General features: G+C 36.1%; 1 protein-coding gene across 1 annotated transcript; it reads left to right on the forward strand.

Annotated features, from left to right (window-relative positions):
* On the forward strand, positions 10,504–18,939 carry LOC109225471 (basic leucine zipper and W2 domain-containing protein 2-like). The gene is made up of 8 exons (XM_019390142.1): positions 10,504–10,742; positions 12,947–12,970; positions 13,070–13,175; positions 13,341–13,409; positions 13,934–14,427; positions 15,670–15,931; positions 18,262–18,470; positions 18,648–18,939. Exons 1-8 carry the CDS (start codon positions 10,738–10,740, stop codon positions 18,712–18,714), a joined length of 1,236 nt encoding a protein of 411 aa, XP_019245687.1. The 5' UTR covers positions 10,504–10,737; the 3' UTR covers positions 18,715–18,939.

Here is a 19,272-nt window from a genome sequence, read left to right on the forward strand (position 1 = left end):
TACTCACTCTCTCAAGGTAGTCAATCTCAATGTCTCACACTTTCCACTCACTATGCTCAATACTCAGCACATTCAGTCACTCAGCACTATATAGTACCTGCTACGGCATGCAGCCCGATCCACATATAGCCATAAGGCCCGTTGCGGCGTGCAACCAGATCCACTTATATATACGCTCACTGGGGTTACAAACTCCGAAGGGGCTTTTTCAGCCCAAGCGCTATAACAAGCCTATCATAGCATAAATCAGTAAAATATGCTGCGGCGTGCAGCCCGCTCCGATCATAAATCAACAAAACATGCTGCGGCGTGCAACCCGATCCCATAATATCACTCACACTCAGGCCCTCGGCCTCACACAATCATCAATCTCTCCAGTCTCTCGGGCTCACAATGTCATGAAACTAGCCCAAAATGATAATATGATGTGTCAATAAATAGCAACAGAGACTGAGATATGATATGAAATGAATGAACATGACTGAGTATGAAATTGCAATTTAAATAAATAATTAACAACAATATGACCTCAGTGGGTCCCAATAGAATAAGCATGTAGCCTAGACATGGTTTCTAACATGGATCACAGCTCAATAGCTCAAGTACGTAGAGATTTCATGGTTATAGATAAGATCGGTAACTACACAGTACCACAGGAATAACGGAGTCACAATTCGCACGGTGCAGGCCCACACGCCCATCACCTAGCATGTGCGTCACCTCAACACCAAACATATAACACGTAATTCGGGGTTTTATACCCTCAGTACCAAGTTTAGAAGTGTTACTTACCTCAAACAAGCCAAACGATGCTCCAAAAATGCCATCCCGCGCATACCAACCTTCGGACGGCTCGAAACTAGCCAAAAGCAACTCAAATGCATCAAATAATTCTAGAGGAAACAAACCCAATCGATAAAGGTCGAATCTTTAATCAAAATCCCAAAATTGACCAAAAAGTCAAACCCCGGCCCGCGCCTCGGAATCAGACAAAACTCACAAATCCAACAACCCATGCAATTACTAGTCCAACCATACTAGTTTCACTCAAATCCGACTCCGAATCGATGTTTAAAACTCAAAAATTCACTTTATGAAATTTTAGACAAAATCCCCAAATTTCAATTTGAAATCATCAATCAAATGCAAAAAACGAAGATGGATTCATGAAATATAACCAAAATCGAGTATAGAACACTTATCCCAATTCATATGGTCAAAATCGCCTCCAAAAAATTGTCCAAATCCGAGCTCCTCAACTCAAAATATAACCAAATGAACAAACCTTCTATATTAAGTATTTTTGCTCAGTTGTTCTGCCTTGTTTTGTGCGCCAAATGATCTTGAAACTTGCTTTTGATACCTCCAATGGATTCCTTGTGAAATTTCAGTAAAGTTAGGCTTTTGAATCACTCCATTTGACCTTATAATGAAGGAGATATGTTGGTTTCAATATTTGGAAACAGTGCAGATTTTTAAATACGAAGTCAGTGGCAATTTCGTAATTAATCTGAAAAATCTAGCAACCTAATTTTTAGTAAAATAAGCATAAAATCCTCATACGATGTCCAAATTCGATGATTCTTTTTGATATGGCTCCGTAATTACGATAATGATCTAATGCTTCAATCAAAATAGAAATCGGAGCTTCATTTGTTCAATGTGGTACTGATCACGCCTAACTGTAATTTTAAAAAGGATAAGCAGCCTCTGTAAATATAATCCTGTCTACAAGTCCGGAGTCGAATCCTATAGAGAACTAAGGCTTAGCTACAGTTGTTCATTATTGCTAAGAAACACAAGTCCAAACAATTTCCTAGTTATAAAGATTATAATATTTATTTCTAACTAATTAACTAACAACTATTATAAAGCAGTAAAATTATCAACTAAGAAGGATGAAATTTGAGACAAGATTAAGGAGGTCTAGAGTTATGATTTCCCCGGAATCCTTCCTGCTACGTCTTCTATAATTTCGCCTAAGTGTTCTCTACCGACCGTGAGTACTTTGGGTGTCGTAGTTCTCTCTCGAGCAGCTACCACAATTTCCTAGACGTATTCTCTCGAACTACGCTAGCTGGCACTAATTTGCCGCTCACTACGATCGCAACAAGGTTTCGTTATCTCTAATCCCGCCTTTAAACCCTCTGTATTTATCTCTCACATACATTAGGAGTGATTCAACAACTACCTAAATGCGTACTCTCTCTCTCTCGAGCAATATACACACTAAATAGGCACAGTCAATTGATGGCAATTCAATCAACAACAATAAACACATAGTTGAACAAGTAGAGAAATCCAACGGCTCAATTATATAAAAATGTCACAAGAATTTATCCTGCAAAAGGTTCCATCCAAACCCTAAATAACAAATTAGCTATTCATAATAGTATGCAAAATTACAATACTAGAATACATAACCAATAATGAAAATTGGAAGAAGGAAGTGAAAAACTCGTAGAAGAATTCTCCTCCTTGCTCCTAGCGCGTTCTTGCCTCCTTGGGTCGAATCCCCTCTCCAAAAATGTCTCTACCAAAAACGTCTCTCAATTTGTCTCTGCCCTCAAAAGTGAGTTGAAGGACTATTTATATGGGATAGGGTTAGCATGGGGTGAAATAATATAAGCCCGCTTCGAAACAGCCTTTTTAGGATAGCTCGTTCACTCTCTCGTGCGCACCCGAGAGTGAACAAGCGAAGTTCTTCTCTTTTTCTTTTCCTTCTAAGTCTCTCGTGCACCTCCATGCCTTTTTTCCATACTTCGTTGTTTTTTCTCAAGCTTTTTCTCAGCTAGCTCGTTCACTCTCTCATGTGCACGCAAGAGTGAACGAGCGAAGTACTTCTCTTGTCTTTTGATCCCAAATCAACTTCTTTTGCTCATCTTTCGTCCAACTTGCTCCTACACATAAGAATGCACGTAATGAGCATAATTCAATACAAAAACTCATATAACCTACCGTAACCACACAAGTTATGAGATGAAATTACACCAAAAAATATGCATTTTTGGCCGTTTATCAACACCCCACACTTAAACTCTTGCTCGTCCTCGAGCAACTTTCAAAATTAAGCACAATGGCAAGAAACACATTTTCAAAATCTACTCAAGCATCATTCCCAATGACAATGGCTTATACCAACACTTAGAACTCAACATAAAAACGATTGACATCTTTCTTCAAAAGTAGACCCATGCCAAGACTATTTAAAATATTTGTGCGACTTCTTCTAACATCCTAACCTCAAGAGATGACTCCAATACATTCCTTACTATGACTCACTTCTGGTGTCGACTCCAAAATGCTTGGACTTTACCAATCCTTTGTAGATCATGTGCTCTCACCAAATCAAAGAGAGACATTAGTCCACACACAAAAATATGTATTCAAGTATATTTAAGGACTTACACATCAAAAGAATTCACTCACTCTCACAAAAAAATTCATATGCATCCCGAGGTCGTACCATAGGCTTGCCCGTAGGGTAATCTAAGCTTGCGAAGTCCAGGATAAATTAGGTCTTTTTAGGTTGTAATGTAGGCTAAGGGATGGGTAAGATATATTTGGGTATAGTGACTAACCCGCCTAAGCACTTTAATACACTACACTTAACTTTCAAATACATATTCTTCATGACCAATTCAAGCAATGCCACGAAATCATATACAATTTGGCTCTTCTTCTTTAAGCACAACTATGCATTCACTAGCTCGGATTAAGAGGAATAGGAGGTGTATTTTCTTTTCTTTTTTCATTTTTTTTTATATTTTCTTTGATTTTTTTCTAGCACTCTCCAAACTTGGGTTGCCCGGCTAATGATCTTTCAAAACATATGTGCACCTTTTGGCCTTTCTGTGGTTCCACTCAAAAACTATCCCAACTCTCACCTTATCTTCTAGCGATGCAAGTGCTTTCGGAGGTAAAGGTTCAAAACGATCTAATTAAGAACAAAAAGGGAATCGGCTTGTAATGTGGGTGCCAATGAAAAGATTTATAGGCTCAAATGGGATATCTAAGGATAATTTTATTTATGGTGGCATACTAGCTCAATGGACCATCAAAGAGATGCCTACATCATATCCTAGACTCACAAAGCTTACTTATCGCTTCGACTAACACACGGAGCAAGTTCTAGACTAATACAGGATAACACAGAATATAATCAAGCCTCACATCACACAATACACATGATTCACTCCGGACGGTTCAGACCCGACACTCAAGTTAAACAACTAAGCATAGTCATCATATTAACTCAACATATGGAAAGTAATCACAGGAGTCAACAAATGAATTTAAGCGTCAAAGGAAAGTCACATATATTCTCAAGGCATGTGGGCACATAGAACACGAGGAAGGTACTCAATTCAAATATTACAGCTCTAAGTCCCGGCATAAAACATGTCCAAAAATATTGATACTCAAGTTCTTCCATTCCATATCAATTCTACAGAAGAAAGAAAAAGGAAAATCTTTTTGTATTTTTCATTATACTTTAATCCCTCAAGAAAACTGTCAAAGAAGTCCATCGTCGGGAAAAGTCCAAAAATTTTGAAAATTCTACCTAAAAAAAAACTATTGCCCTATTCAAAGAGTCATCACTTGGAAAAGAACCGTGGCCATAAGAAAAACCAAGAGGGATTATTTCTACCTAATTATTTTTTTAATTTTTTTTCAAAACATATAAAATAATACGACTAAACTAGCATAGGAATCCACCTAAACAGTCTCTTCACCCCACATTTAAAATTGTGCATTGTCCCCAATGCACACCCATAAATACAAGAGGGTAAAAAAAATTCCCTGGTAGGCCATAGGCCGAAGCATTAGCAGCTTATGGGGTACTCAGACTTCTCCCATAGTTGATTCTTTGTGCACCCCACACTTAGTTCTCACCATCTCACTTGCTTTTGCTTTCTTCCAATGGCCTTACTTCCCATGCTCCTAGAGAAATCAAAAACAACACTACAAGAATAATATAATAATAATAAAAATAAGAAGAATAAAAAATAAAAATAAAGAAAGCAATAAAGTTGGGTTGCCTCCCAACAAGCGCTTGATTTAACGTCGCGACACAACGCGATTCACTTCTGCCTCCACCTCCAGTTTATGAATTTAACCCCACGTTTTGCTTCAAGTTTTCTACTATGTTCAAGGGTGGTGGAACAAATCTAACTGCCCCAAGAAAATAATGTAGTATTCTGCACTTCTTAGCCTTTGCATGAGGTATGTAATCTTCACTTTCTGGAAAGAAGAATTCCAAAATATAGGCACCTTGTTCCTCATTCCTTGACTCCTCAATTGGATTGGATGACTCTATTTCCATATCATCATCTAAATAATGTGGAAAAATGCTTGGAGTGTGGACCAATGCGCTCAACTACATGAACATTGGGACTATCAACATCCTCAACACCCATGACACTAGAGTCAATTAAATATGTATCCTCAATGTCCTTGGTTGACTAGTATCTCTTCTACAACATCGACATCCTCAAAATCTAGTTCGATTGATTGTTGGTGTTCTACTCTGACCTCTTCCCTTAGCACCTCAATTTTTGCATCTAATGCATGCTCCTTTTGGCTACTATCCACAATATCAGTTGGTTGAGCATTAAGTGCTTCAACTAATTGACTCACTTGTGCCTCCAGGTGAAGAATAATTTCCTCTTGTTTTTGGGTAGTATCCCCTAGCCTTTGTATCTGCAGTTGTTTCTCATTACTTCGTTCCATAAGGCACTTTAACATATCTTTGATCTCCTTCAGGTCGGCTTTCCTGGGTTCTTTGTTTTTATTAACTTCACCAGAAAAAGTAGAACCATCAAAGTAAAGGGTTGGGGGAAGATAAAAAATATAAGCACAACCATGAAAGTGACCATCTTGACCACCACACATATCACACACATTCCACACATAAGATTGAGTTGGTGCACATAACTCGCTCTCGAAAATATTTTGATAATTTTACCATGGGTGGTTGCCTCCACAATATGCATAAGGAGGATCAAAAGTAGAATTACCAACATCAAAACTCTCATAATTCCAAGATGCCATGTTTCTAAAATCAACAAGTAAAATAAAAAAACAAATACAAGAAAACAAAAATAAAAGTTCAAATTTGCAACCTAACAATATGTACACCTACAACTACACTGTTAGTTCCCTGGAAAGGAAACGACGCTAAAGTTTGATCACGCCCAACTCTAGTTCTAAAAAGGATAAGCGGCCGCTGTAAATATAATCCGGTATACAAGTTCAGAGTCGAATCCCACAGAGAACTAAGGCTTAGCTATAGTTGTTCAATATGGCTAAGAAACACAAGTCCAAACAATTTTCTAGTTATAAAGATTATAATGTTTATTTCTAACTAATTAACTAACAACTATTATAAAGCAGTAAATTATCAACTAACAAGGATGAAATTTGAGACAAGATTAAGGAGGTCTAGAGTTATGATTTCCCCAGTTGTCAGAATCCTTCCTGCTACGTCTTCTATAATTTCGCCTAAGTATTCTCTACCGACCGTGAGTACTTTGGGTGTCTTAGCTCTCTCTCGAGCAACTAACATATTTTACTAGACGTATTCTCTCGAACTACGCTAGTTGGCACTAATTCGCCGCTCACTACGATCACACCAAGGTTTCGTTATCTCTAATCCCGCCTTTAAACCCTCCGTATTGATCTCTCACATACATTAGGAGTGATTCAACAACCACCTAAATGCGTACTCTCTCTCGAGCAATATACACACTAAATAGGCACAGTCAATTGATTGTCATTCAATCAACAACAATAAACACGTAGTTGAACAAGTAGAGAAATCCAACGGCCAATTATATAAAAATGTCACAAGAATTTATCCTGCAAAAGGTTCCATCCAAACCCTAGATAACAAATTAGCTATACATAATAGTATGCAAAATTACTATACTAGAATACATAACCAATAATGAAAATAGGAAGAAGGAAGTGAAAACCTCGTAGAAGAATTCTCCGCCTTGCTCCTAGTGTGTTCTTGCCTCCTTGGGTCGAATCCCCTCTCCAAAAACGTCTCTATCAAAAACGTCTCTCAATTCGTCTCTGCCCTCAAAAGTGAGTTTTAAGGACTATTTATATGAGATATGGTTAGTATGGGGCGAAATAATACAAGCTCACTTCGAAACAACCTTTTTAGGATAGCTCGTGCACTCTCTCGTGCGCACGCGAGAGTGAACGAGTGAAGTTCTTCTCTTTTTCTTTTCCTTCCAAGTCTCTCGTGCACTTTCATGCCTTTTTGCCATACTTTCCTGTTTTTTTCTCAAGCTTTTCTTCAGCTAGCTCGTTCACTCTCTCGTGTGCACGCGAGAGTGAACGAGTGAAGTACTTCTCTTGTCTTTTGGTCCCAAAACTTCTTTTGCTCATCTTTCGTCTAACTTGCTCCTACACATAAGAATGCACGTAATGAGCATAATTCAATACAAAAACTCATATAACCAACTGTAACCACACAAGTTATGAGATGAAAGTACACCAAATAATATGCATTTTTGGCTGTTTATCATGTACCATTTATGCTTGAAGAAACAACGTCGAAACATAAGAAAAACGAGCGCAACATAACCCAAACCTATCCGAAACTCACCCGAGCCCCTCGAAACCCTGTACGAACATACCAACAAGTCCCATAACATAACATGGACCTATTCGATGCCTCAAATATCGCATAATAACATCGAAATGACGAAACGCACCTCAAATCAAACATGATGAACTTTCGAACTTTCGACTTCCATAACCTCGCGCCGAAACATATCATATCAACTCGGACTGAACTAAAATTTTGCACACAAGTCCTAATACATCATACGGAGCTACTCGTGTCCCCAAACTACCGAGCGAAATACAAATGCTCAAAACGGCCGGGCGGGTCGTTACACATTTCAGCAAGGATAGTTATTTTTCTTATCTATAAAATCCCAAGTTCTTTTTGCTTTCAAGGGTGGAAAAACTAAGAGTAAAAACTTCTGCTCTCTCTCTCTCTCTCTATATATATATATATATATATATACATACATATATATATATATATATACATATATATATATATATATATATATATATTTTCAGTGGTGGGTTTTATTTTGTTAACTTTTGTTGTTTTGCTCCTAGTTATACTAGAAGAGCTTGTCGAATCCTGAGGAATACGCCTAATTTTATTTATAACGGTGTGCGCGAAATATCCTTAAAAACAATATCCTTAACATGCCTCAAGTTAAATCTTATTCTTCATAATCCAATATTTTTACAACAAAAAGATCCTAGACATGGTCCATTATTCGATTTAACATCAAAGCACCAATTATATGGGCTATAAGTATCGTCAAAACAAATGGGCCTCCACAAGCTATGCTAAAGCCATGTATCTTTTCCAAAATTTTCGCGTTGTCTCTTCCCATTAGAAGTTCGCTGTCTATGAATCTGTCTTTTCGGGACATTGTTAGATGATTCAAATTCTTCTAGTTTTAAATGGGGACATTTGCATCTATATCCGTTTTTTGTGTCACGTTTTAACTTGTGCCCGTTTTGCAAAAAAAATTGCAAGCGTGCCCGCTTTTTCGCATAACTTCAGCATACGGGGCTGAAGTAGCAAAGGCAATCACGCAAAACTTCAGCATTCTAGTAGCCGAGTCTGAAGTTCAGCTCTAGAGCTGAAGTTTTTATTTTGTAACTGGCGAACTTCAGCTCTAGAGCTGAAGTTTTTGTTTTGTAACTCGCGAAGTTTTTGTTTTTGTATTTTTATTTTGTAACTGGCGAACTTCAGCTGAAGTTTTTGTTTGTAACTGGCGAGCTGAAGTTTTTGTTTTTGTAACTGGCGAACTTCAGCTCTAGAGCTGAAGTTTTTGTTTTTGTAACCGGCCAACTTCAGCTCTAGAGCTGAAGTTTTTGTCTTTGTAACCGGGGAACTTCAGCTCTAGAGCTGAAGTTTTTGTCTTTGTAACTGGGGAACTTCAACTCTAGAGCTGAGGTTTTTGTCTTTGTAGCTGGGGAACTTCTGCTGCTCTAGAGCTGAAGTTTTTGTTTTGTAATTGGGAAACTTCAGCTCTAGAGCTGAAGTTTTTGTTTTGTAACTGGGAAAGAGCTGAAGTTTTTGTTCTATATTTGATTAACTTCAGCATGTTTTATGCTCTCATGTTTTATGCTATCTGATCCAAACTCTTCTTTCTTTTGTCCAATATGTACGCAGTATACAGGGTATCCGTAGTTTTCACTCACGTTTAAGTTTGTCAACGCATTGGACTAATAAGCAATATGTCTTGTATGTAATGAGAAAAGTTAGATTCCATTAATTTTGAAAATATTGTACCTTATCATAAACCCAATGTTCATTACCATCACCTCCATCTCTACTGTTTTGAATCATTGTAAAAAGAGACGACATAATGTATTTAATAATATTACCGGCTTGACATATGCCACTTTAGTTTGTTTCACCGAAATTCACAAATACAGAACTGAAATTTCAAAGAACTTTTATTGTCTCTTGGTTTGGGATTTTTAATGTTACAATAATCCAAGTGGAAGTCCTCAGTATATTTGATTTAGCTTCATTAATCAAAGAGAGCGATTCAAGCTATATATGAAATAGAAAATCTCTTATTAGCAAATATTCTATTCTTTTTAATGGTGCAAATTTAAATTAATTAAACTAGTGAACTTGAATATTAAAGCATAAAAAATATATTTATTCGGACATTGCTTAAGACACTTGTAATTATCATTACTTCGTACTATCTTACTTTGTATAAAAAGATTGTCATTAATAGTTGTGCAATCATAATATTCAACTAATTATAAATTTCACTTATATAGTAATAAATTTCACATAATATTTATTTTTCATTATCTTAAATGAAATTATTAGCTAGGTCAATATACACACTATAGATGACATTAGTATCTCTATCCTTAGATGTGCTTTATGTTTATTTTATAAGTGATCAAAGTATATAGACAACTTTAATTTTGCTATTTTTGTTTTATTTATTTATTTTACTAATACAATGTGTAAAGTTTAGTGACTTCAATGAAAAGAAAAATTAATTTTATGACTTTAAGATATATATTTTTTTTTGGTTTTCCACCCGGTGTTTGGTACCCGCATTGGAGCCCGACTATATTCGGATTTGCGCCGCGTAGGGCCTCATTCGGGGTAAGCGCTCCCTACCAAGGATTTTTCGATGACTTTAAGATATAGAGCCTGTTTGGATGAACTTGTTTTAAGTGACTATTAAGCCAAAAATAGCTTTTAAGCCATAAGTTAGGAATTCTAACTTTTGGCTTTTGGCTTGTTTTTGCCATTTTAACTTAAAAACAAGTGCTTAAAAATACTTTATTACTTTATCTAAACACTACAAAATGGCTTAAAAGCTATTTTGGCTTAAAAGCACTTAAAACAAGCCAATCCATACGGGCTCTATAATGGATAAAGTTCAACTATTCACAAAAAAGTAGTTTTAATAGAGCAGCTGATAATGTTGTAGGTCAGATTCGAACCTGATATTGTTACTTGTTACTCTCACTCAAAGCCAGCCTCACCCCAATAAGGAAATAAAATGTGATATAAATATCTTAGCACAGGGCTTCACGAGAACTCGTTTCTCTCTTTTCTTCCTATTCTCCCCTTTTCACTCTATTATTCTCTCATCCGCAAAGCGCAGAAGTCTCTGCATCGACCTTGATTTTTCTCCATCTTAGTTTATGAGGTAACGATTCATTATCTTTATCCTATTTTTAGTCGATTTTTTTCGATTTTTTCTGTTTTATGTGTAATTAATTATTTACGATCTGTTAATTTCTTATCGATTTTCTGTACTAATTTTTTTAAATTATTCCGCTTGCTGTTTTGGTTTTGAATTGATGTATATATTTAAGTGTATTGTTGTGAAATTTTCTCGCAAATCGATCTATGTTTTGGTGAATTAGGGCTTTTTTTCCCGTTAACATTCGGAAGATCTGTTTTTTTGAGGAAATTATTAACTTAATTATGTTTCTCTGTTTTAATTTGAGGTGTTTAAATTACGAAAAGAACAAAGCTAACTCTGAATTTTTTTCATGTTGAAAAATTAGCGTTCTCTTATTTAAGACCTCTTCTTTTTTATGTGTTATACAGATGCTATTAACATACAAATATTATGTATTATATCTCTGTGTGTGTATTTATATATATGTGTGTGTGTGTGATATTTTTCGCTTGGACAGAGACCAGCGCCAATAAAAACGTGTCATGATGCAAGTTTTGTGACATTTAAAAGTTTTTGGATTAGTCTACCAACTGTTTAATAGGAAGTCACATGGTAATAGTTATCCATGTTTCCAATATGTGGAACAAATGATTTGATAAAAGGCAAACTGCTAGTATTAATTGAAAAAAATTAATTAATTAAGTGCTGCTATATGTTCTAGTGAATTTATTATCATTAGGTGATCAACTTTGACCCAAGGGGTCCAACCGAACCTGTTTTAGCCTGAGTTTATTCTCTCTTCCTCCTCTCCAAACACACATACATAATACATACACACAAACAGTTTATACACATATGATATATTGTTAAATACTATAAAGTATTAACGAACATGCTAGAACCCTATTTTACCTTTCAAATGGAACACACAAACCGGAACCATAGTAGACTGGGAAGCTACGAAGGCTATACAGATTAAAATGGTCGCATTTTCATTCCTGCTAATGATATATCACTTATTTCATCAAAAAAATAAATGGTCGCAGGTTCAATTCTGTGAACTCACGATTTGAAGCCTTTATTTGTTAAAAGAGGCTGAAACTACTTTGTGGCATTTCGTTTAGATGCTGCCAATTACTTAGAGAAAGGGAATGGGCTCAAAATTTCCGTCTTTTGAAGCTGTACTTTGAAAAATAAGAAGGAACAGCGACCAGAATGAAAAAAAGAGTTGTTTTAGTCTATTTGAGCTGTTTTTGTTAATATAATCCTATTAGCTTGTTCATTCGTTTACATGGCGGAAACATATTCTTCAAACAAATACTCTTTATTGGAGAAATTAGAAAATTTGTTATCAAAGGTTTGTTACCACCAATATTTTCCTTTGTGGTTTAAATGATACTCCCTCTCTTTATAAATTATATAGCGGTGTTTGATTGAGCACGGAGTTTAAGATAGAAAGATTGACTTTTGGCGCATGCCAAAAATAACCTTAAAACGTATGGTTGTAAAGATACCATGTCATTTCTATGGGTATAACAATATTTTATTGAAGGTAGACTGAGAAATTTAAAGTTCAAGAGTTTCCCATGTATGAAAGTTTCATTCTTTCTGTCACATACTAAAAAGAAAAGAGTTTAGAACAGAGAGAGTTTAAATTAAGCTTTATTTTTGAGTGGCAACACGACCATCTATAGTCAATTTACTCCAGCTGAAAAGGACAAGGCTGAGATGAGGATTGTGGAACCCTATCTAATTTTGACATTAAATGTCAGTAAATCTTTTGGCATGTCGTACATTCATTGCAGAATCAATGAATGCTGAACTAGTATCCCTACATAGTATAAATTAGTGATACAAATATGTATGGTGTAGGTTCTTTACGATAGGATTGTGTCCACAGTCGTTTTCTAATATTTAATCCACTCTAGTAGTTGTCTGTGGTCGAGGTACTTTAATCCACACTAGTACTTGTCTACTGTTGGTTTTCCGTGAAATTTCTTGTTTATATATGTCGCAAACACCTTATCAAAAAAAAAGAGTTGCAAGTCAAAAGATACAAAATTTCTCCTAGTTTTGGTCATCCTTGAGTTATTTTTTGCACTATAGCCAGTGGCTTTTTTTGGAGCTTGTATACTATGCTGTTTCTGCTGGATAATTTGTGTGGTTGCAATTAATGCTTCTTGTCCTTTATTTAACTTTTGTTTGTTTTGGTATTGGAATGACAGCTCGAAGGAGAAGCCCACTCTCGGGTGAGTTATTTTATTCAGCCGAGCTCTTACTCTTATTTATGCTGTCTGCTACTTGTTGTAAATTCCATAACTTTTGTTGATTTTGTCCTTTGATTACAGTGGTACGCGGATTAAGACCCGCAAGCGGAATATTGCTGCGCCGCTGGACCCTGCAGCATTTGCTGATGCAGTGGTCCAGATTTATCTGGATAATGCTGGTGATTTGGTAATTGGATATTTAATTTGGGTCACCAGCTTTATACTTCTCTCTTTCTCCATTACTAGTATTTTATGCTGTTAATACTTATTCATCAATCTCAATATAATCTTTGATCTTTGATGCTGGTAATACTTGGGGATAAGTCTCAACTAAATGCTTTATTATGCACAGGAACTTGTTGCTAAGAACCTCGAGTCTTCAGACCTCAACTTCTCAAGATACGGTGACACTTTTTTCGAGGTAAAATATAAACATATAAGATTATATTCATACAGGAACATTGGCCACTAGTGTCCTCAAGGTGCACATAGATAGAATTTCATTGTACGTGTGGATGAAAGTATCTTTTTGTTGGTCTTATGGAGTCTGATTTTTTTTTTTAAATTTTAGTCTTCTTGGGGTCTTCTTTTCCTTGTGTTACGATTGTTCCATTTTTAAAAATTTGATACTAGTGTAGCAGTGTTTGTTGTGTTATAGGTTGTTTTATGCTGGTACCTTTACATTATTACCTTGAGTAGATCATATGCCGTGTTGAGCTGTTGGAATTAGCTGCAATTAAGCATGTTGTTCGTGCTTGTCAAGAAGATATCTTGTTTATAGATTCGAGTCACCAAGGGAGCAAGTTATCATATCCCCAAAAAAAAGATGTCTTCTTTATAAATGTTTACTGTTGGATGGCTGATACAATGTCAATAACTGCTCTCGCTTTGCTGTCTTTGGTGGTTCTCTTTAGCATTTCATCTTACCATGTAGTGTTGTGTTAGGTTATCTTCATTGGAGGTCGTACACAACCTGGAACAATTAAACCCGATGAAGGGGATCGCCATCCTTACTCTGTAATTGAGTGTGAACCTACACGTGAAGTCATTTTGCCATCTGTCATCTATGTACAGAAGATATTGAGGAGAAGACCGTTTCTTATAAAGAACCTTGAAAATGTCATGCGAAAAATGTTGCAGTCACTGGAGCTCTTCGAGGAAAATGAAAGGAAGAAGCTCGCAATATTTACAGCCCTTGCCTTTTCCCAGAAGCTATCAGGTCTTCCTCCGGAGACTGTTCTCCAGCCATTGCTCAAAGACAACCTTGTCGCCAAAGGGATAGTTCTAGCTTTTATCACAGACTTTTTCAAGGAATATCTGATTGACAACAGTCTTGATGATTTGATCTCAATCCTTAAGAGGGGTAAGATGGAGGACGATCTTCTTGAGTTCTTCCCCTCTGCAAAGAGGACACCTGAAGCTGTCTCTGAGCATTTCACGTGAGTAATATTCTAATTTAAAAGTTATCCAGGGTTGTAGTAGCTTTTTATACTTCATTTAACACTCAAGAAGAAAAGATTTAAGAAAAGTTATCAATCCCTCATCATTCCTTGCTCTCAATTTTCTTTTGCTGTGGTGAACAGATGGGAAAGTTTTTGGCTGCTTTAAGCTGTAAACATTATGCCTATGAAAAACAAAAAAACAAAATTAAGGTATTTGATTAAGAGTCAAAAGTGCCTTGTATCTGAACTAAGAAGTTAAGTGGAACCAAAATATCAGACAAGACAATCTAATGTTCCTTAGCTTTTACCTGCAATACATTTTGTTCTGGATCCCTTTTTTCCTTCAGTTCCTTGATCACTAGTTTTTTTTCTTTAAGGTCTTGTTATAACTCAAATGGCTCTCTTATGAAGGTCATGCATATAAACGAGAAGGGCTGCTTCCTAGGTAGTAGGTGCTATGTAATAAGGTATCCCAGAAAGTATCATCTTCTTTGTGGCAATCAAAGTAGCTAAAAGTGGAAGATATGGACTGCCGTTTAGTATATTATAACTTGCTTTCATAAAACATAATGTATTAATTGTTGTTTTGAAGCTGTCAAGAGTGCTGAATGTGGAATTTGCAAGAGTCCTATTCCGATAAATGCTATCCTTCATTTGTGGGTAAAGAATTGTGTCATTTTGAGACTTCTCTTTGGAGCTTCATTATTGAAGATTTTCATGATAATAAATTGGAGAAATTGCTTTGGGTTGGGTAATTTTTTTTTTTTTTTTTGAACTTTTTTTTCTTTGTGAAATAGGGAACTAGGTAAGACAGAAGGCAGACTTATAATTGAGATTTCATTGTTCAAAGTTTCAAGTTTTACTGCAAGCTATTTTTTTAACCGTCTCAGGAATAAGGGTTCGTATTTGGCATACCTTTTGGTCCTTCTTAGATCGTTCTCCTGTTAAACATGGAACTTGGCTGGATTTTCCAGGTGCTATGTCAGCCTACTGTTATACTAACTATACATGGCAAACTAAGAAATCAATAAAACTGAAAATATGATGCCAGGCAAAAGTCACTTTCAAGACTCTAACTGTGTTCAAATTGAACTAGTTATTGTACAATCTTTCTCTCTTTCCCTTCTTATTGTTGGTTGGGGAGCAGGGTAGGGGTTAACAGAAAGAAAATTTGTGTCAGTTTATTCAAGCCTTGTGTCTTTAGCTATGCCTAATGGTGTATGGACTTTCTTATTTCAGCAATGCTGGCCTTTTGCCTTTGGTTGAATATAATGATAAGAAGATATTTGAGGTGAAGCTCAAGGAAATGAAATCTGCATTAACAACTCAGCTAGCAGAAGAAGCTGCTATCTCTGAAGTCATAGAGACTGTGAAGCAACATGTCAAAGATGCCAAATTGCCAGATATAGAAGTTGTGCGAATTTTGTGGGATGTATTGATGGATGCTATTCAATGGTCAGGAAAGAATCAACAGCAGAATGCTAATTCAGCTCTTCGTCAGGTAATGAACATTTAAGTCATGTACAAGTTTCTTGATGTAGTTTTATTTTTGAGACTGCAAGTCAGTATCTATTTCAAAATTGAAAAAGCACTTGTAAGTGGAACCCACTAACGCTGTAACAGATAAAATTTTCTATTGTAGTTCCAGCAATGAGGGAAAACTTTTAGCTACTTTTTATCTAGCGACACACATGGCACATAATTCACTGCATTGCTCAAAATGTGTGCTTAGCTTTCAGATATACCAAATGCCTGCTTGAAAATGTAGCTAAGTTATCCAATTTCTTCTGGATTACCCTGTTTTAGTTTCAAATTTATGCTGTATAGTGAAGTGAGTTGATCACAATTCACGTGTTAGTGGATTTCAAATCAATGAGACAACTTTTGCTTCAAGAACACTTACCAAAATAAAACTTTTGTTTTTATTATGGGTTACTCCCATGCCCTTTCTTCTATATTTTTATGCCATATTGATTCTGTGGATAAAAAGATAAATATGACAATAGTTCGATAGTTGTTTGGTTCTTACTCCCTCCTTTCAGTTTACAGGTCTTACTTTGCTTTTTAGTCTCCAAAAGTATTAATAATATTCTTAAACTCCGTGCTCAGTCTAACTAAGACACATAAAAAATGAAATGGAGGGAGTAATTTTTTGTATATCGGAAGGATTCACTGGGCAAACCTGATAGGCAACTTTAAAATCAGCTAAAGCTGACTCTGCATGCTGTACCTGCTTAAATCATTTATATTTTATGTATAGAAGTGCATTTAGGCATCAGCATGAGTGGAACTGATCGTGAAGTCTAGTGATGACTTCATGATGGGGTTCTCCTATCATTTTTAGCAATTTAACTTGCTGTCAGCTTCGCAAGACTGGAACTGTTGCTGCTGAATGGCATAGCTGTACATGATGACTTGTAGCAACTTTTTCTCATGTTAGCTAGTTTTGTTCACATGTTCAATTGCATGACATAGTGGATTTAGTAGTTTGCCCAAGTAGAGAATGCTTGTTCTTATGGTTACCGATGACCATGCGTTCTGGCGTAAGTTTATATCAATTCCTGTTTTCTAGGATGTTGTCTCTTTTGTAGTAAAATGCAAGTGTAGTAGTTTAAATTTGCAAATAGCATGTTTAGTCCCTCGTATGTATGTTGGAAAGCAACTTCATAGTTAGTTTTGCGCAGAGTTAGTCTTATGTATATGGAACACTACTTATATTATTGTTTTTAATGTTTGCTCAAATTTAGAGGGTGTTTGGATTGGCTTATTTTAAGTGCTTATTGGCTTTTAAGCACTTTTTTAGTTTTTGTGGTGTTTGACAATGATAAAAAGTGCTTAAAAGCACTTGCTTTTAGGCCTGAAAAGTACAAAATTAAGCCAAAAGCCAAAAGTTGGGTATTACCAACTTATGGCTTTTGGCTTTTAGCTTATAAGCTACTTTTTAAAAGCCAATCAAAACACCCTCTTAGTCCTCCGTTTATATTTTGTACTATTCAGCACTATCTTGCTAAAATAATATGAATAGACTCTTATCTTTAATGAAAAACCAAAAAAGAGATTCCAACATCAAAGTTGATATATTTTACCGGAATATTTTATGTATTTACTTGCAAATTAAGTTGCAATCTATCCTAAATTAACTTAACGGACTACAAATGCAATTTGCTGTTTATAGTGAATGTGAAAACTATTTTTTTTTTTAATCAAAAAGTATTTGTAATACTGAAATCAAAAAGTACAAATGTAGGGTAAGGCTACGTACAATAGACCCTTGTGGTCCGTCCCTTCCCCGGACCCGAACAACAACGAGAACCCCCCCCCCCCCCCCCCCCCGCGCACGCACACACAAAGTTGATGATTGAGCACGAATGATTTGAGTTATTTCTTTGAACATACTTGTAGTATTAAATTGGAACAAAACAAGATATGAATGATTAAGTTGCTTTTGCAAGATTTTCACGAGGGATTAGAATATGCTACGTGATTTTGACATTGACAAAGACACAACTAGAATATGCTATGTGATTTTGACGTTGACAAAGACAACGTCCCTCATGTAGGGTATTTTAACAATTTCAAGACAATGATAGGGGAATTGAATTCCTCAAGTAGCTTGTACAAAGAACTGAAGATTTGCCTCTATCTCAAATTGGAAACATAACTAGTTGATTTGTGTAATGTTATGTCTCTTGCAGTCTTATAATTAACGGTAACATATTCGAATGTTTCTGTAGCTTCTTCGTTGAACTGCTCAGATTGCACTCAGTTGCCAAAATTTTTGTCACTATATGATCTGATTCTGTCCTTTTTTTTCCTTCCCTTTTTGTCTAGGTGAAAAAATGGGCAGAACTGTTGAATACTTTCTGCACCTCTGGAAAGCTTGAATTGGAACTTATGTACAAAGTCCAAGTCCAGTGCTACGAGGATGCTAAACTGATGAAGTTGTTCCCTGAAATTGTAAGGTCTCTCTATGACCAAGATGTGCTGGCAGAAGATACCATTCTTCATTGGTTCCGTAAAGGAACAAACCTTAAGGGCAGGTAGGCGTTTGTTTTGTCTTGGTCTTTAGTACTTTGTTTGGCCAAAATAAAGATGTTAATGTGTTATGTTCCGAAGTGTGAGACTAGCTCGAATGAGTTATTGTGTTTCAATTATTTATTGTGTTAAACTTGTCTGCCTTCTTCTTTGATGGGTTTCTGTCTTTAAAATTGTGGCAGGCAAAATTTTGTCAAGTCGCTGGAGCCCTTTGTGAAATGGCTAGAGGAGGCGGAGGAAGAGGAATGAATTTCTTGTCATACTGCATCTCCGCGCAGCTGACCGTATCCGAAACGTCTTTTTCCTGGAGAGTAGTTTTATTCCCCTTGAGGATTGATTGAATAAGAGACTTCTGAATATTCACACCAATTGACAGTTTGTTATGCTGCTGATATTATGAATTTCATCTGTATGAGTTTGCTTCCTTGGATCTTTATTTTCATATATTCGTATGCATCTGTCTTGTTTTCTCGATTAATAATTCTACTAGGTTGTGTGAGATAACGACACTTCTTCAAGGCCTTTCAAAAGATAATCGTTTTCGCATCAGTCAAGCTGCGTTAGTAAGAAAAATGATACTAGGAAAGATTGGAGGAAATTGAGCAGATGTGCTTATTTGTTTGTTGACACACCTCAGCTCATTTAACTCACAGCAGTTGGTTCAAATTCTTACCGGATTATCTGATTTGTGCCTCATTGATTCTTTGGTAGTTCTGTGAACTATTTGCTGAGTATTTGTGGTCATCTTGTACTCCACTCCTCTTCAAGGTAAAGAGTTTTGGTAGTTATTTTTACGTGGAGTCGGGC

Source organism: Nicotiana attenuata, chromosome 5, assembly GCF_001879085.1.
Source record: "Nicotiana attenuata strain UT chromosome 5, NIATTr2, whole genome shotgun sequence".
NCBI lineage: Eukaryota > Viridiplantae > Streptophyta > Magnoliopsida > Solanales > Solanaceae > Nicotiana > Nicotiana attenuata.

Coding starts and splice junctions, on each gene's coding strand:
- LOC109225471 (XM_019390142.1), top strand. Junction 13,176..13,340: donor TGGATAATGCTGGTGATTTG/GTAATTGGATAT, acceptor TATTATGCACAG/GAACTTGTTGCTAAGAACCT. Junction 14,428..15,669: donor GCTGTCTCTGAGCATTTCAC/GTGAGTAATATT, acceptor TTCTTATTTCAG/CAATGCTGGCCTTTTGCCTT.